General features: G+C 40.1%; 1 protein-coding gene across 3 annotated transcripts in view; it reads right to left on the bottom strand.

Moving 5' to 3' along the window:
• The window catches only part of pcm1 (pericentriolar material 1), a 30,234-nt gene extending 11,532 nt beyond the window's left edge, over positions 1-18,702 (bottom strand). For 2 of the 3 annotated variants that reach the window (XM_088008756.1, XM_015012517.2), the window contains exons 1-27: positions 18,541-18,702; positions 17,388-17,502; positions 16,181-16,426; positions 14,919-15,236; positions 13,356-13,526; positions 12,699-12,815; positions 12,298-12,484; positions 11,913-12,022; positions 11,337-11,610; positions 11,104-11,245; positions 10,020-10,238; positions 9,668-9,834; positions 8,348-8,574; positions 7,676-7,818; positions 7,467-7,596; positions 6,113-6,283; positions 5,841-6,019; positions 5,060-5,251; positions 4,701-4,959; positions 3,530-3,675; positions 3,223-3,449; positions 2,442-2,616; positions 2,031-2,332; positions 1,755-1,916; positions 1,502-1,558; positions 1,125-1,297; positions 508-639 (exon numbers count right to left, since the gene is read on the bottom strand). In XM_088008756.1, the coding sequence (XP_087864882.1) occupies positions 508-639; positions 1,125-1,297; positions 1,502-1,558; positions 1,755-1,916; positions 2,031-2,332; positions 2,442-2,616; positions 3,223-3,449; positions 3,530-3,675; positions 4,701-4,959; positions 5,060-5,251; positions 5,841-6,019; positions 6,113-6,283; positions 7,467-7,596; positions 7,676-7,818; positions 8,348-8,574; positions 9,668-9,834; positions 10,020-10,238; positions 11,104-11,245; positions 11,337-11,610; positions 11,913-12,022; positions 12,298-12,484; positions 12,699-12,815; positions 13,356-13,526; positions 14,919-15,236; positions 16,181-16,426; positions 17,388-17,483 (4,722 nt within the window). In that variant the 5' untranslated portion in view covers positions 17,484-17,502; positions 18,541-18,702. Of the gene's footprint in view, positions 1-507; positions 640-1,124; positions 1,298-1,501; positions 1,559-1,754; positions 1,917-2,030; positions 2,333-2,441; positions 2,617-3,222; positions 3,450-3,529; positions 3,676-4,700; positions 4,960-5,059; positions 5,252-5,840; positions 6,020-6,112; positions 6,284-7,466; positions 7,597-7,675; positions 7,819-8,347; positions 8,575-9,667; positions 9,835-10,019; positions 10,239-11,103; positions 11,246-11,336; positions 11,611-11,912; positions 12,023-12,297; positions 12,485-12,698; positions 12,816-13,355; positions 13,527-14,918; positions 15,237-16,180; positions 16,427-17,387; positions 17,503-17,942; positions 18,119-18,540 lie in introns of those variants that run through there. The other variant, XM_088008750.1, reaches the window with a different exon arrangement.
• Between the last annotated feature and the right edge of the window lie 185 nt (positions 18,703-18,887).

Below are 18,887 nucleotides of genomic sequence, written 5' to 3' on the forward strand. Positions count from 1 at the left end.
GATTTTCTACAGCAGGAACAGAAAAGCTAATCAGAATTGAGAGAGAGTGAAACAGAGAGAGAAAAAGAGAAAACTATAGAGAGAAAGAGAGAAACAGACAGAGCGAAAAAGAAAGAGCATCATAGCATATTCCTGCCTAGTCCAAGTCATGTCAGTTGATATCGGTAATTATTGATCAGTTTTTTGTTTTAAATATTTGAAATAATGCCAAACTGGAGGCGGGACCTTTTCTGTTTTATCCGCAGTTTTCATTTCATGGCGTTTTTTATTTTTAATCAGTTATGGAGGCACTGTGGAGAAACCTGAAACTGCTGCTGCACACAATACCCATAACAGGTTACCTAGCAACAGGTTGTTGCCCATCCCCCAGAATGCTCTGTGGTTCTGTGAAATGACTCAATATTCCATTAGACGTATATATCTATTGATATGGATCACGTGTCTATTTCAACATATATTGTTATTGATTTATTATCCAGCCTTAACACCGACTAACGGCCAACTCACTTCATCACTGGTGACCAGACTCTGGCTGGGAGTCAGCTCAGACTGAGAGCCTGCTGTCCACACAACTGACCCCAGAGGGGGCAGCTGGTCCTCGGCTGCGCGCCTCACTGCCAGGTGCTTGGTCACTATGTCCTGTGGGAAACACACCATTACTGCAAAAAAACACAACTGTTTACAAAGTGTTTTTGGTCTAGTTTCTAGTGCAAATATCTCAATACACTTGAAATAAGAGAAAACTAACTCAGAAGTACATTTTCAGCAAGATATAGGAGCTTATTTTAAGTAAATAATGATTTAATATTTTCATTTTCATGAAAATGTAGGAACAACGTTCTAGTTCCTACATCTTGCTGAAAAGTTACTTGTAAGTTAGTTTTGTCTTATTTCAAGTGCACTAAGATATTTGCACTAGAATCTAGACCAAAAATATTTGGTAAGATTTTGAGTTTCTGCAGTGCATCTGATGTTTTAGCATCTGATATTTTAATGTTTTTGTGTCAGTTCATTCTCTGTTTAATGGTGGCTCATTAGATCCTGTTGCAGGTTTCTCCCAAAATACACATCTCCATTTAAAACACCGGCTTAGACAGACAGATGATCAGCGGAACGGGAGTCACCTGCAGCGAATACAGAGCTCTTTGGCGTAAATAGTCTGTGTTGAGCAGCTGTAGCTCATGGAAGAGCTCGATGAGAAAGTGGGGTCTCGACTCATTCTGCGATATCAGAGTGGCCACCTCGGAGTAAATGGTCTCCCGCAGCGCCTCGAACAAGGAGAAGTCACTGCTCGCATCTACAAGCCAGAGATTTCATGTCAGCCTTAGGAACATTTGGTGTTTTAACTGATCAAAACTAAATAAAAAAATGACACTTTTACTGAGCAAACAAGGTTGCACATAAAAGTAGATATCATAGGGAGGGCTTAGGTAAATAAAAGGCATGCATGATGGTTAGATAATAAGAACCAAGTGATGGAAGACGTGCATGGTGACTTTACCTGGAGCTTCTGTGCATGCAATTCTGTTAGAGAGGAAGGGAGTTCTCCAAGCATAAGCTGTGAGTAGGATAAATTAAAAGCAACTTGTGTCAAAATAAAATAGTCAGGGCAATGACAAATGTGCAAAGAAACATAACCGAATCAGAAGAAACTGAAAATGAAGCTAAAAATGAAGAAAAATATTGTGAATAATAAATTCATGGACTCATAAAGGTATAGTGGGAGCGTTGAGCATTGAGCGGTGGAGCCGTACCGGAGGACAGGTCGTTCCGTTTGGTTCCAAGCCTTGCCTTGCTGTCCAGTTTTTCTTGAGTCAGTTTGTCCAACAGAATCTGATTCTGGTCTTTGTGATGAGACGAGGCTGCCCTCTCCTGGCCGAACTCTGCAGGGCTGCTGAAGCTGTCGCTGTCTTGGCCTGGAGGACAAAATGAAACGATGAAATCTGGTAATATCTATTTTATTAAGCTTGATGTATTCATACATGTGAGAAGCGTGTTTAGTAAACTGCGAGCAGAGTGAGAATGGTGACCTTCGCTGTTCTTGTTGTGCCCTTTGCTCTTCCTGCGTCTGTTTTTGGAGGTTTTGCTTCGAGAAGCCAGGTTGGCTTGTGCAGAGGCCTTTTTCCCAGCCTTGAAGGTCTTTGTGACCATGGCAGGATCGTCGGGATCGGGAATACTGCAAAAGCTGTCCTGTGACGCCTTAAACTCCTGGTGCCTAGACTGGGATTTGTTAAAAGTGGGGGACGAGGGAGGAGAATCCTGCAGCTCCGCTTTAGACGGCAGATGTCGGGTTATGTTATTGGTGTAGGAAGTGTTCAGTCGCGCAGCTGATCTAAAAAAAAAAAAAAAAAAAAAAAAATGGAACAATGAAAATACAAGCAGAAATTAAAATCTAAACCTAAATAACAGACAATAAATATACAATAAATATCTTGTCTTACCCTCTTTCCGAAGCTGTATTGAGAGGAGAACGCTGCAGTGGCGGAGGGAAACCCATGTACTCGGTTTTGATCGATGTGTTGGGATCCAGTTTATGACGTTCAGGTGAAGCTGGACCTTCTGCACTCTGAGGAAACTCACCCATGGCACCAGGGAACGGCGGAAACAAGTTGAAGCCTCAGGTGAGGATGAAAGACAAGAGAAACGTTTAACACACTGGCAAGAAAAAAAGAAGAAAAAAAAACCTCAGACTTCCTATTCTTCATTTATTGCAAAAAAAGGGATAATTTTTGACCTAAAAATCTGCTGCTTCTTGTGCAAGGTTAGGCCTTTCATGATAAATTTTGCTGGGCGATAAATTGTGTCAGGAGTTATGATCAACGATAACATTGTTATTTTCAGGTAACAAAATGGAAAAAATGGAAGAATAGTCACTCAAAGACCAATAAACTTTCAATTCTAACAAACATTTAATACATGGAATTAGAAGACATTTTAAATATTCAAAATAAATAAACAAAACAACAGAAACAACAAATAAAATGAATTATGAAGCCTCTGTAAACACAATTGTTGTTAAAAAAAAGGGCTAGTAGAAACCAAAACACCACACTGAAGACTTTGGTCATGCAGTTTTTTACGAAAAGAGCAAAAAAAGAAAAATTATACGTCATGAAAATGAAAATTATTGATCTTGTTCCAATTTATCATGCAATTAATTGATTAATTGCTTATTGCGACAGGCAAGATAAGCCCCAAAATTGGTCAATATGAATGCCATACCAGGGGAGAACGGAGATAAGGCGGAGTTCGCCACGTTGATAGCTGAAGGATGCATCGTAGAGGTGAAAGGAAGGAAGATGCCGGGGGAGGCGGAGGAGCTGGGACCGGACTCCTGAGCCGAACTCCGCTTCTGCGTCTGCCAACCTGCTGCCGAGGGGGAGGGGGAGGGGGAGGGCTGCTGCTGCTGCTGCTGCTGGCGGATCAGGTCGTTCAGAACCTGTTTCAGCCTGAAAGCAAAGGGAAACGTTACAGACAAATCATCTTAAAGAACTGACTCCTGTTTATTGATACAAGTTTGTCGTTCCACCTCTGGACGTTGCTTTGCTGCCAGGCCAGCTGGGTGTAGCACTGGTTGAGCTGATGCATCACCAGGTGGACTTGAGGTGACGACACGTTGTTGGGTAAGACGCTGTACTGACCCGTCAGCAGGGTTTGTAACATGTATGACAGAGTCTGTGGACAAAAAGCATCACTTTCACTGACTGAGTAAATATCATGATGGAATACCAGCACAGCTGTTAGTCAGAAGCTGTTCAGACACGGGGTTAGCGTGTGAAGCTGCTTTTATTATGACAGTTTTAGATTAAACAAGTGCATTTGTTAGAGAATGCTTTAAAGATATCAATAAACCAGTCTATGGTGAGATATGATGGACTGGAGAGTAAAGCTGCAGTCACACGGTTTCCATCTTGCTATGTTTGTATATACAGAAAAGACTTGTGATATGCGAGTTATATTCCTCCAAAAAGAATCTGAGGACTAATAAGATACATTTACAGAAGCACTGATCTGATATCAATATATGTATTTGTCCCAATTTTGGAATTTCTCATTGCACTTTCTGAACCATTTGAAAGAATGTTTGTTGCAGTTTATTCTTTGAACGTTTATCAACCTATTGTTTTTTCCTTGTCAGTTTATTATTTATTTTACTTTGGCTGTTCTACTCCGAACTGCACTGACTGAACAAATTAAAGTTGGTTTTACATGTTTGACCAAGCCTATGAAGCTGTTGGTGTATTAAAATATGCTGGACTGGTGCAGAGCTTTCAAATAAATGTGTAGTTCAGTACAAAAAGAAAGGTTTAAAGTCATTTCAGTGTTGTTTTCCTGTATTGGATCGGTACTGAATCTCAGATATTTGTATCGGTATCAGAAGTGAAGAAAGTGGATGGGTGCATCCTGAGACAGAGCCACGGTTTTACTTTGGGCTCAGATTTCCTGAAATTTTCATTTTCCTGAAATTTGGTCATCCTGTTCAGATTGTTACAGAATTTATTGCTTCCAGAGTCAGAAGAATGAGTCAACATGTTTACATAGTTGGAAACCATATGAGAGTCTGAGATTCTGAATTTTGGTCTAACAGCTCAGATGTGAACATGCAGCCATTCCATCCTGAATCAGACCAGAACATCCACCAGTGACACCTGTCAGAACCAGGTCCCAACAGAGAGCATGTGTCTGTTTGGATCACTCACCTGTTGGTCCTGCAGGAGCGTCTGACACATGCTGGTGCTGAAGTCCAGCTGCCTCTGGAGCTGGTTTATCTGCTCCTGCCAGTGGATGGAGCCCTCAGTGAAGGAGAGCTCTGAGGCCCAGCGGAGGTTCTCCTGACGTCGGACGCCTCCATGCTGGCCTGCAGGCGGTTTCGTGCCTCGGCTCTGATCCTTCGCCTTCGTCTCGTTGTGAAGATGAGCCTCGGCGTCGCCGGAAAAGGCTGCCGGAGGCTTCAGGTTACTGAAGCATTGAGCGCACACAGACGGAGAAAGAGATGACAGATCTCACACCAGCAGGCCTAAAACGGTCAAAGTGTGGACCTTCTGCCGGCTGGACTCACCTTCCCTGATTCTTCCTGTTACTGTAGGAGCTCTGGTTCATCCTTGACGAGTAGATGTGGATGTCATCATCGGAGCTGCTCTCTGTACATTCTTCCTCTTCCTCCTCTGCGCACATCTCAGAGTGATAATCATCCGCTTCCTCATTCTCATCATCCAGGTTGCAAGGACTGGAACCCCATGTGGCCATTGTTCTAATAACAAATGAGAATCATGAGAGGAGACGCACCGAGCCAATAGTAATATCTGTATCGGTCACTATTTTTAAAAAAAATTTTTAGATTTTTTTTTCCCAGTCCATGAGGGCAGATGTATTCAGCCAAATTCTACGCTTTATTATTTATTTCACATTATATTTAAAATGTCTAGTTGCACTTTCTGAACTACTGGAAAAAGGTTTGTTGCAGTTTATTATTTACATGCTTGACCAAGCTTGGGAAGCTGTTGGTGTATTAAAATGTGCTGTACTAGTGGATATTTATCAAATTCATTTGTAATTCAGTACATTTATGTCTGCATTTAAAATAAAACATTTTAAATCAATCCAGTACTGTTTTTCTGTATTAGATCAGTGTCAGCAATAATAAACCTCAGATATCAGCTAATCCTGAATACATGTAGCTGCTGGTGGAGCAACAATTAATACTTCAAACAATAATACCAGGATGACAACAGAGCTTTAAACTAGACACTTATTCACAAAAGTCAAGCTCAAAAGTACTTTATTGACCCCCAAGAGAAATGAAACATTGCAACTGATTTGACAGGAAGTGCGTCTACTACCTTTCATCCCTGTTGATGGACTGCGAGAGAGTAGCACTCCCCTCCTGCTCTTCCATCTGACAGGGGGAGTCACGGAAACCGCTTCGTCTCTGATGTTCGGCCATCAGTGACTCCAGCTGCTTTCGCCGCTGTCGCAGGTCTTCTCGCAGAATTTGTCTCCGCCTCATTTCGGACCAAAGCTGCTGGCAGGGCAAAAACGGAGAGCCCTCATGACGAGATGCTTACGGTTTGGAAAGTGTTTTGGGTGGAGATTGAGGGTGTGAATCTGTTACCTCGTTGTCAGTGACGGAAGAAGAAGCTGCCTCCTGAGCAGTGGGTTTGAGCACGGTTAAGTTGGTTTTGGGTCCCGGGGAAGGAGAAGCTTTGAAGTTAGCAGGGGTGGAAGCTGCAAGCGGAGCCTTCCTCAGCAGACCCTGTTGGCTGCCTGTGCTGGACACAGACGACTGCAGAGGAGGAAATACTTTTACTTTTAAATCAAATGATCAAATCCCATTAGCATTAGCATGATGTTTCTAATTACTGGTGCAAGCTTTAAAGCTAGAGTATGTAACTTTTATAAACAATATGTTTCTTCCTGTGAAAAGAAAAAAAAAATGTCGAGCTCCTCTGCTTTGTCCCAATGCTCTAGAAATACACTGCTCAACCAATCAGAGCCAGGAGGAGGGTATTAACGTTGTCAGTCATGCTCGTGTGCACAGTGCTCATGTTCTCTCCTTTACTCTCTGCTACGCTACAGCTAGTTCAACACAACAAAGCCTGTCATGAATGTTAAGTCCAGTTAGCATGATGACGATGGATAAACAGTTTTTGTGTAAGTTGTCTCTCTGTCCAAAGCACATTGAGCAGCACATACATGAGTGTGATTAACATTGCTAAGATCCTCCTCTTGGCTCTGATTGGTTGTTTGTCACCAGGAGCAACACATTTATCCATATTATGATACTAGCTCATGGAGGAGCTTGATGTTTTTACAGATTATCTGTCTCATCCTAAAAGGTCCAGAAAAAAAAAAGATTCCATGAATAATTTATATTCCTAGTTTTGGGAATGCTGAATCGATTCAAAATGCTCACAAATTAATTTTAAAATACATTGTTCACCTTTGCGGGTCCTGTTTGTGAGAATATTGCACATCACATTACACGTCCACTTGGCCACCGTATGGGTTTGGAATAATTCTTTGATATATTTTATTACCGTTTATATATTGGTAAATGTTCTATTTATTAAGAGTGACTTTTACTCTTGTCATTCACATAATTTAAATAATCTCTAGACTGTTGATTTGTATTAATCTTTGTTTCCTTGTTTCAATTCTTTTAATTAGTTTGCTATTTTTATTTCTTCTCTTATTTCTGATCTTCTAAATATGTCAAGTGTCATGTCTCCATCCTAACGTCACTACATTACATTTTGCAAATCGGACGCCTAGAGTTTGGACGGGTGCTGCTCCCCTCCCAAAGCTTTTGTTGATCTAAAGGAGGACTCTATGTCAAGGATTTCCTCCAGAGAAGAAACAGAATTTCACTTTTTTTTTTCCTTCACAATTTAGTACACATAAACTCTCAATAATTTTTGGACAAGCAAATTTGTAATTTAAACTTTTAGCTGTTTAGAATCAGATACCGGAAGGTCGGGGCAGGTCCACTGCAAGTCCTGGATCTTTCCTTGGATTTCTATGAGTCTCTGTCTCTCCTCATGAAGCTGCCTCAGCTCCTGCTTCTGCTGACGTAACTTCTCCTCGTACAGCTTCTCCCTGTTAGAAAAACACATGATAATTACATAACTCAACAACAAGTTGCAGGACTAGATGCTAACGGTTCATTTTACTGCACCTGGCCTTGATGGAGAGAGTTAGGTCTCTTGGACTCTGTTTGGATCCGGCCCCTGAGGCCCCGCATACAGCAGGTCGGGTGTTATTGGGCTGCTGGTGTAAAGCTTCTTCGTCATTGGCTGTTGTTCCATCTGTGTCATCACTCTGTGTCACAAACAGATCCACAGACTCATTGTTTCTTTATCACAACATTAGATTTTGTATTCTTTACAAAGAATTAAAAATGATAAAAATATTAATTCTGTTAAAGAAACAACTGCTTTATGCTTCCAAGCACTTTTAAAACAATTCACCAGCAGGAGCTGATTGCTACAGGAGCAACCAGCTCATTGAAAATAATAACATCTGTTTTAACTAGTGAGGTTTAAAACTGTTTTAACTAGTGAGGTTTAAAATAGAGAAAACAGTCAGTTCTGCTAATCAAGGGAAACGTGAAGATGAAACTCCTTCACAGATGACTGCTCAAGCGTTTCTGTTATAATTTTTTTTCTATGTACTTGAGGTGGGAAATGGGTGTTTAGCAATAAAAGTTTTAATTCAAATGTTCTGGGAAAATACTATAATGGTAGATGATACAAGTGCTTTAATAACAGGTGGAAAACTTTTAGTAAAGTTAGTTGATGTTCTTCAGTTCAGCCAATCCAGTTAGTTAGCCAGACTCTGCGCGTCATACCTGAACCATGGCAACCAGCTCCTGCAGCTGCCTCAGCTTCTGCGTCGCCGTCTGGCGGTGAACCTTGGGAGGGAAACCCGCAGCGTTCCCAAAGCTGCTCCCTCGACTGGACTCCGACGCACTGTCTGGAAGAATGGCCCGGCCTCCTTCATCATTATCCACGCCGTCTTCATCATCATCCTCATCCTTTACCTGCACGTAAGGGAGGTCCCTGTTGTACTGGCACTCTAAATCAAGATAAAAGTTAAAACCATGGTAAATAAGGTCATGTTCACATAAACCTAAAGATGAGTGAATCTCAAGTAGAACTTTTAAAATGTAATTTAACAACAGTTTTTAGTAAAACTTGTAAAACTAGTATTCTGTTGAACCATACCAGAGTGTTTCATTTGTGCATTTAAGTATTTTTCTTTACACCTGCTAGCTGAAATCTGACTTAAGTCTTTCAGACTTTAGAATTTTTTTTTTACATTTATATTTATTTTATATTTCTTTAACACGCTGTGTTTTTGAAGTTACATATTTTGTTTAGCTAAACCCAATTTAAGAAAAAGGCAGAAAATGTGGAATATTATCTATGATATTGTTAGAGGTATTTAATAAAATGTATTGATATTATTGTTTGGCAATATCACTCACCCATATTGCAGACATACAAGAATGAACAATAAGCAATTAATCTATTAATCGCATGACAAATTAAAATGAGCTTGATAATTTCCATTTTGATGATTTTTTTTTGAAGGGCAATTTTGTTCACAGAGACATCAAAATCCATTTTATTTATGGTTTTGGTTGTATGCGTGTGGTTTTAGTTTGGATATTTAAAATGTTTTCCAGTTCCAGTGTGGAGTTATGTGGACAAAATTAAAAGCATATTGGTCTTTGAGAGGGAAAACCTATTAAAGTATTATTATGCCATTATCAACATATTACCTGAAAATGCTCTCAAAACAACATTATCAGTCATCGCAATAATTTCTGGGACAACTGATCATCCAGCAAAATTTGTCATCGTAACAGGCAGAGCCTAAGTTTGAAAACATTTACGAGCCAGCAGGAACCCTGATGTAAACAACAGAAACTGCTAATATAAGATGAGACTATTAGTTTTGCTGTATTAGAAACACTAACCTGTTGGCGATAATACTTCCAGTACTTATATGTAATTAATTCTGTAACAACTGTCATTTACGAGTATATGATTTTATGAACATTTTCTTACAAAACCCCCCAAACTAAATCCTCTAACTACACTGCAGCCATAAGAATGAATGTTTTTCCTCAGGTCTAGTGTCACTGTGCGTTGCTTGAGCAGACCTATAGGCGTGGTGACGTTGAGGCTGCGGAGGTTGGCTGCTGCTCGGTTGTTGATTTCACACTCGGTGTTGAGTCGACCGTCCTGGTTGTTTGTGGTGCCGCTCCTGAAGCTGCGGCCGTTGGTCAGGCTATTCAAGTCTGCCCGGTTACTGCTGCGCTGTGGGTTTCTGGAGACACAGAGGGGAGCATCACTGATGCAGTCCAGGACGATCAGTATGGAATGTGACCAACTGACAGCCATGACGACATTTAGCCATAATTACATGCCGAATTGAATGAGAAAGTGGCATGTAAAACAAAAAAAACAGAGACCATTTCTACATGTATTCGGTCGGTTAGTTTTCCCACCCACCTAAGGTTTGCACCAGAATGGTGATTCTCATGCTCCAACTCAAACACAGTTTCAAACATGGATCCATCCTCCGTCTCATCTTCATCCTCCTCCTCATCATCATCATCAGCCTCTTTCACATTTTCATTAACGGCATCCACCATCATATCAGACGTCTGCTCGTAGTACTGAACCAACTCCCTCAGTTCATTAAGGCGCTTATGGACCTCCTTCAGCTTCCTGTTGCCAGATGAGACAAAATGATGAATGCAGCTTCAGTGGAAAACTTTATATTCACTCATAATTTGGACAAGTGTTACATTTCTGCTTCTTTTAATGGTTTATTTAAAGATGGCATCCCATTGCACTGTGGGGGATGACTATGCAACGACAACACAACCTCAATGGCGTTTAAAGTAAAAATGAGGTGATCTAATGTTTAAACCCCATTAACACTTTATGGACCGTGCAGGAAATAAAAAAAATCTGTAAATATAAGATAAAACAGGAGGATAGTGCAAAGAAGAAATGTAGAAAATAAATCAATATATGATTTTAAAAAAGGGAATTATTAAATTATTGAATAAATACAGAATATGAAAAAAATATGATCAAAAAAAGAATAAGATCGGAAATAAAATGGAAAATGAAATGCCTGATTATGTTAAAAATGATCATTTATGTTACATTGTATAGTTAAATAGGTTGGGAAGGTTCTATACATTTTTTTGGATGCAATATTTCACACATTAAAAGACTATCAAGCCAAATATGTATTTCTATGTTCATTTCCATTTTTCCTGGCACAGTGCTAATTAAAGAAAAAAGAATTACATACACATTCGAACTTGCCTAAATATGTAAGCCGTTATTTGTAAAAGTTAAAAACACAAAAATCCTAAAGCAACATCACATTGATAATGCTGATGGATGAAAGTAAGTTTCCAGCCAGGACTGCATTTCAAAAAAACACTAAAAATTTAATTTAGCAGAGGAAAACTAAAACTGGTCCTCAGGTGATGGACAGCAGAAAGTTCACCTATGCTTCAAAACACTCTGCTGTTCATATCTGACTCTGAGCTCATAGCTGTGTGTGTGTTTGTACCTGAGCTTGTCTGAAGAACCGGAGCCGTCCTGTTGTGTGAATAAAGGCTGAAAGGAAGTGGAGGCTGCATTGGAGCAGAGAGCTGATGTACAATCTGAAGATCCTCCTAAACTTGGACTGCACTGTGCTGACAAGCCCCGACCTGAAGGACACCACAGGAAATTCATCACCACTTCTTAAAGGTTAAAGCTGCACTAAGGTTGAAAAAAAAGAAGGCTGAAAAAGAACCATACATGGGTTGTTGTTCAGAGTCTGGTCTCGCAGTGAATGCAACTCTTGCAGAATCTTGTCCATTGTTTGCTTTTTGTCTTTAAGTTCTTGTAACTTGGTGAGTTTGGCAGTGGGGGCCGCTCCCTCGGCGTCCAGACCGGCATGCGGGCCGGAAGCGGAGTGGAGGAGCGGTCTGTGCTGAGGTGGACCAACAGCATGGTGGGGGCGGGACCAGGACACTTCTCCGGAGAGGGACAGGCTCTGAGCCTGACGACGGTTATCTGGCACCGTTTTGGTCTGGTGGAAGACAGCAGTTTACCCCTTAACCAACTGTCTAATGTTAAATCTATTAGCTTTAATACTTACGGTAACAGCTACATTTATTAGCATTTGTAATAAGATCTTTAACTCATTTTTTCCAGCAGCAAACCTCTCACACTGTACTTTAAGACTTTTTGTACATCTTTAATATGCATGTTAATTATTGTGGCCAGCACTAGATGAAAGGTAGGCACACTGTTTGAGTATTTTAAAGAAGGTACAGATATATCAGGGCAGTTACCATGGTAACTTACCCATAGACACAGTTTCTCCTGTACCTGAGAGTCGTGCAGCTGGTTGTGGAAACGCTGAATCAGCTCATTTAATTCTTCATTCAGTTCTGATGTGATGCTCAGGCCGGAAACACTGCCGGTGGTTTCTGTCACGACTGCAGACGAGAACAAATGTTAAAAGAGCAAAAAATATATCAAGTGTCTTTCTGACAATATTTTTGGAAAACTTATTCCCAAAATTTAAACATTTAGCTCCAAAACAGAAAAGTGTATGTATGAATATTTCAGTTTTATTCCTACAATGTATCTAAAAAAGTTGTTTGTGAGGAAAGAAGAAATGGAACTGAAATGATGAGTGACTGAAAAGATCTACCTAAGCTCCAGATAGAACTAGTTTGAAAACGTGCGTCTCTGTGGGCCTGTACATCACCTGTGTCTTCGATCACAGCGAGCGCCTGCTCTGCACTGTGCTGCATGGCCATTAGAGCTTCCTGTCGGCCCTGCAGCGCTCTGAGCTGCTCCTGCTGCTCCAGCATCTTCTTCAGCAGCTCATGCTGCTTACGCAGGTTCTCCAGCTCCTCCTTCTGGTCGGCATGCCCACCCTCTGTCCTACCACCCTGAAAATTCACAATACAAAATTTTAAGCACCAAGGGTCAATGGTTCAGAGGAACAAGTATGCACAAACGGGTTGGGCAGAAAAATGGTTTGTTAAATTCCAGTAGATTAACTAATAACACCCGCTTAGATCTTCCTTTAGTGTTGTAGTTTGTCCTCTTTTCCTAGGAATTTAAAGTTTAAAATATTAAACAATCTCCCACAAATGTACTCACTGTTATATTTGAAGCATCTGAAGACTGGACCTCAATGTTAAGGGAGGAGCTGTCAGCCAGTGACCCTGATCCGACCACGGAGTCCAGCGTCCCGACCTCACAGTCACTCTCCTGGGCCTGGAGAAAAGTCACACAAACATTCATCAGGAACTTATGCTACATGCCGAAGAAAGTAACTGTACGAGTTAAACTTCAGAACACAATAAGAAGAAATGGAATAACTAAATTTTAAAACTAAAAAAAAAATAAAAATCTGAACCAAACCCCAGAGAGAATACATATGCAAGAAGTTAACTTACATATTCCACTTAAAACATCAAAGGAGAACAATTATGTGTTTTCCTGGCACATAGACCCCTTTACAAGGATACAAGGATTTCTCAAACATACATGGAAGAAATACTCCAGGTAAGTTTTTGGTGAGGGAATAACATTATAACATCATGTAAAGCTCAAAAAATTAGATTTTACATAATACCGCCCCTTTAAAATTATACACCTGTCAGCCACCCAGCAACAGGTTTCTTTCTTTATGATTTTGAGGAATTGTTTACTCAGGCCATATTACTTTGAAGTAACTTAGCTAAAGTCTTATAGCATTAAAAAAAACAAAAAAAAAACACTACAGATATGCATGAGAAAACCGGACACACTTACAAGCATTTTCTGCAGGAAGCGTAGATAGGACTTCTCCTGCTCCTTGAGGTGGTCGATGAGGTAAGAGAGACGCTCAACGTTAGCGGGAACGTCATTCTTTTCCACCAGATCGTCCCTCATGGCGCTGGCCTTACTGATGTATTCCCGAATCTGAACCAGTTTGCTCACCACCTGAGAGCGCACAAATGGGAGTACGGTGGAGGTTTGTGATGAAGAGAAGAAAAACACCTAAAAATATTAGGTGAGCATCTGTAGATATAGCTGTGACTGGTACACACGAGGGCTGAGAGGGGGCTGGGCAAGATACTCGCAGGGCGCCATTGGTGGCATATTTAGAAGCTGTCCTATATATGGTCTGGTTTTAGCTGCACAACCTCTCCCTCACTTTCATCCTAGTTTTGGTTTTTCCCCAAGCAGTCGAGAGAACTGCCATGTACAAATACACAGCCGTACAGAGACACAAAGAAGCTTTCACCCTGCTTCAAAGGGTTTTTCACATCTTGTCGCTTTCTGTTGCAATTTTATACGACAGACCAACACAAAGTAGTGAATAACCAAAGTGAAAGTAAATGGTATGGCTCTCAATTTATATTTTTTTGGAAAGAAATTTTTAAAACTCTGCAGTGAATGTTTTTGGCTTTCTGCCCCACAAGCCGTCCAGTTAGAGAAAAGCAAAAAGCAGAGCAAGGATGAAGGTGGGAGATCTAGGATCATTGATTGACATGACAACAAGTCATTATGATCTCAGATATGTCAGGTATTTAAAGCTCTAGTAAGCTTGAGTAGCTTTAAAAAAATAAAAATAAAAAAAAATAAAAACAGGCCAAGACTTTTGCTTTGAAATGGTGGAGATAAACCCAGAGCAAGTGCAGCTTCAGCAGAACCTGGTTCTACTCCGTACTGACACAGCCACACCTCACATTTGTTGTATTTGTGTTTGTAATATTTTTTGAAAACCATTAAATAAAAAGCTGCATTTTAATTTTACCTCCAATTCATCATTACTTTTGTTTTGGTCCATCAAAATAACATGCACTGAAGTTAGGGCTGGACTATAAATCTATAACAATATATATCACAACAGACATATGATGTGATCAATATCAATAAATAATGTGTCTGATAGAATATTCAATATGTCATTTATACAATATTCACTGAACTCCGATCCAGAACGACACAACATTCTGGCATTCTGACGAGGAAAGGCTTCAACTCACTCACTCAGTCTTTGGTTACCTAGCAACAACCTGCTGAGTACTGTGTGCAGCAGCAGTTTCAGGTTCCAGTTTCAGTTGCATGGAGTGAAAACTGTGGGTACAACAGGAACGGTCATGCCACCAGTTTGGTGTTACTTCAGATATTTAAAACAAAAAACTAATCGATATCAATTATATTGATATCGACTGACAGGTTTTTCAGCCACATCATCCGGGAGTAATTGAAGTTTGTGGTAATAATGTAAAATGCTAGCTTTTCAATCGTTTTGCAAGTTTTTCTATTTTTGACAGCATCAAACACTTGGTCACTGCCATACAGACGTCTCTAACCACAAAGCATTACCTGGCTGCTGTCTATTTTGGGCTCTGGCCTCCCGTACTCTCTCTGCATCAGAAGTCCTCTGTCTGTCCCACAGCGACTCATCCTTGGCGACTCCTTGCGAGGACCTACGGGACTTAATGTTTCCCTCCGCCCTGGACTCTGCTTCTTGGTGATAGCTGGGGTAGTTGGGGCAGAAGCTGAGGGATGGAGCAGCTCTTTGCTCTTGTTAGTGTTGACATGCAGAGGCAGGTAGTTGAAAGGCTTCTTGTTCTCTCCGGCTAGCTGCCTCTGGTTGTTGGCAGCCGTAACGCGGCCCTGGGAGTCACTGCCGATGCTCCGCTGGTTGACCAAAGATCAGACCACAAAGATCATTACTTGGGCTCTTGGCCGTGATTTTCGTTTTCAAACTTCAAGCGACGTAGACGCACAAGCACTCATCAGTCATGCCCTTTTTGTGCCTTACAGTTTAAAAAAATATCACAAAACATCATTTAATAGGAAATGGTTTTCAGTAACAAAACATGAAGCTGTTATTTGATATAAGAGCATCATCTAACATTCTGCTGGTAAACTAAAAAAACCTTCCTATGACACTAAAAGTCAAACTGCTGCTATGACAGTAGAGTGGAGGAATGTGATCTTCTGACAAATGATGTTTCAGGCATTTTCCTGATTCAGTAAATCATGTATGAAAGGGGTTTTAAAGCCAAACAAATCAACTGCAAATCCTGAAGGTAGATCTGAGACTGTGGGGAACTTTGACGGAATTTTACGCACATTAATAGGCTACAGTTACACAACACGCAAATGCAAAACAAAAAAACAATTGAATAAAAATATTGGACTTCAGAGAAACACCAGGATTGATCACCAAAACCTGCTCTAGGTAGGCTTAGTTAGTAATGAGTGGTCTCCATGGAGACATCAACCTCCCAGGAAATGCCAGCAGTTCTGTCTCCAACTTCAAATGACTTTTTTTTCCCCCCCTGGGTCATTAAACTATTTTTTAAACTTTCGTATCCTTTTTTTTTTTTTTTTTACTGGTTTTTATTTTATATTTTTAAATATGTTCTGTGGATATTTCATACAAATATTAAAGATCCACAAAAGCAAAAATATGTTGATTGATCTGTACAGACTTGGTTGAGTTCTGCAGTCACATAACAACCAAAACTCCTGAGACACTGAAGAGTTTCATCCCACTCCCAGTCAGTCCCCTCAGCTACTTTCCTTATTATATACTTCATGTGGATCCAGAACGTCAAAGACATTGTGATGTCTACCTCGTCCAGGTCTGTGAAATTGATCCTTTGGCGCAGCTTGTCCAGTTCAGCCTGGTCAGGAACAGACATTTGGGTCGTGTATTTGATGTGGGCAAAAGAATGAGGAGTGCGTGTTCTCCTGCGGCCGGCCCCTGGGGTGGACTCTGGTGAAATATCATTGGTCAGGCGGCTCTCCACTGCTGCAGAAAGCTTCTTCTTGTTCTTTTCTGTCGACCGGTTAGCTTTCTTTTGCTGAATCCCCCAGTTCTGCTCAAACACGACAGCAAACGTAAGAAATGTTGTTTGTTAATAAGAAGAAAAAAAACTTCTCTGCAGAGACTAATGATGGGAGACACAAATTTAAAATGTTAATCACACTTTTTGTGACATTTATCGTAATGGCAAGCTCAGTGAGGATCACAGGTATTAAAACTGCAATGATGATTTTTGCATTGAAAATGAATGGCAACAGAAAGCCTTGTATCTCCAGACAGGCTCTACATTAGGAATGCAAACTTGTTCTTATTTTGGCCAAAACTGTCAAGTCCAAAGTAATCGCAGCCCAAAAAGAAAAACAAGCAAAAAATTATATTGAGTATTGTTTTTACCCGCTCAACAATAAAATACACTTATAATACTTTAATCCAACAAATAAACCAGTCACATTTTTTTTTGTAGGAAAGTGATAAATCATTGTACATCTAAAACTTGAAGGCTTTGCATGTTTGCCTTAATAAAGAATGGTATCTAGTTTGCACATTCTTCTGGACACTATTGGGAAAAAATATATACATTTGGTCTACTCTCAGAAATAAGAAGATAATTTTGAAAATGCTTGCTTGTCAAATGTAATAAAAACAGATTTGGGTGTGCCAATGTCTGCCTTCAATTAAAACTTGCTGGACAGATGCAGTTCTATTTAATTTAAAATGGAGGATATAAATTACAAGACTATTTATTTATTTTTTGCTCAAATACCCAATATCTGATTTTGAAGCCAGCAAACATTGACTGCTTCTAATTGATAGTTATTATTGCAAGATTATACATTCAATTGGTTTTTGTTTTATTAAGGTTGATAAAGAGTGTTCTATAAAGGAGCTAGATTGACAAACCATTGTATAATGTACAGATAAAATAATAGGAAAATAACTGGTACCATAGGTCTGTATGTTGTATTGCCAAAAACGATGTGTAAGTGGGACTTTGTGTAAGTGTCAGCCCTTACCATGTTGTTCAGTCTGTCTTCCAGACTGCCATTGGGTGCTGTCCAGGTCTGCAACTCTTCTGCACTGTCATCAAATGGAGCACCTCCGGTTGCCATGTCACCCACTTACAGCTTGCTGGAAAGAACAAACAGTGTGAGGGTCAATTTCCAGAACAGGAAAACAAGAAAATTCAGTTCAAAACCCCAAAGTAAGAGAGCTGTTACATAAACTGCTTCACTTCAATCATAATTTATAACGAATGTTCATCAGTGTACTACTTCTACTGTGTTTGTATTCACAACAGGCACAAATGAGTTTTTTCGACAACAATTTAAAATTAGATTTGTATGCAATATTGATTATTATCACAAAAAGACTCCTCAAAACTGCTTACCGGTTTCAAATCAGTTAGCCAAAAACGAAAACATAATTATTATTCTAAGCTGTAACACCAAACGTTAGAGGTTAACGTTGACATGAGTTCATACTTATTTGCGACAAACATTAACCTTCCACGGTGTAACTTTTCCGTAACTCTACGAGAACGAAAAAAACCGTTATGGTTAATTGGTGACCTGTCGTTTAGCGTTAGCTGCAGCTGGGTTGTGCGTGGTGGTGATGGCCCGCTTGGACTGACCGTCTCCTCACGGCGCGAGAGGCTAGCACGAGCTTCCAGTTAGGTCCTTCGTTACCAAGTAAAAAGTGAAACAACAGCCATTGTCGTAGCCACTCTTATCAGTTCACACTAGACTTGATGCTTGGTGAACTCCACTAGCCTAACGTTTGTGACTTATTTCCAACCACGAGTCGCCATGGCAACAAACAATACGATATTTTTGTATTGTACTTAAGTATTTTCACTTTTTGTATTAGGCTTACCCTAAATCATTGCTAACAAGTTGCTAAAGTTGTATGTCTTAACAATTTAGGTGGCTAATACCCATTAGCTTGGTCCCAGCTTCACACAACACAGACAACTTAAAATATATCCGTAATAAAATATTTGATATAAAATAAAAAATCTTGCATAACGTTTAGAAATCTACTATCTTCTTAGTTACTTGCACGGGTACCGTTTGTACACCTACAGAGGCTAACAAACGTCAACAAGGCAAGCTGTGGCTGGCTTCAAAAACAGCTAGCTAAACATTTTAAACCGGAAAATTATCTCACCGTTTAAAACAATAAAACAGACTCGCAGTGACAAGCCTCGTATACTCAAGTAAAGACAGTATATGTTCTTCTGCTAATCCACGAATCTGTAACTATTTTCCATGGCTCCCAACATCGCAGCAACCAATTATGGTACTAGCTTGATATTACAACCTCCCAACAACAGGTGGCAACACAATGCATCAGGTAAAACGAAAGGATGTGGAAAGCTGTCACCGCCACATTGTGAGTGGCATTTTTTTGAGACAAACGTTAAAGTGCTGTACTGTTCCAAGGATTTGGGGTCAACTTGCGACTATTTAGTTTGTTGTGACACTATGATGCATTTGTCTTTTGTTTCAAATTAT

Source organism: Poecilia mexicana, unplaced genomic scaffold (assembly GCF_051168715.1).
Source record: "Poecilia mexicana isolate PSO_F unplaced genomic scaffold, ASM5116871v1 scaffold_2, whole genome shotgun sequence".
NCBI classification, from domain to species: Eukaryota; Metazoa; Chordata; class Actinopteri; order Cyprinodontiformes; family Poeciliidae; genus Poecilia; species Poecilia mexicana.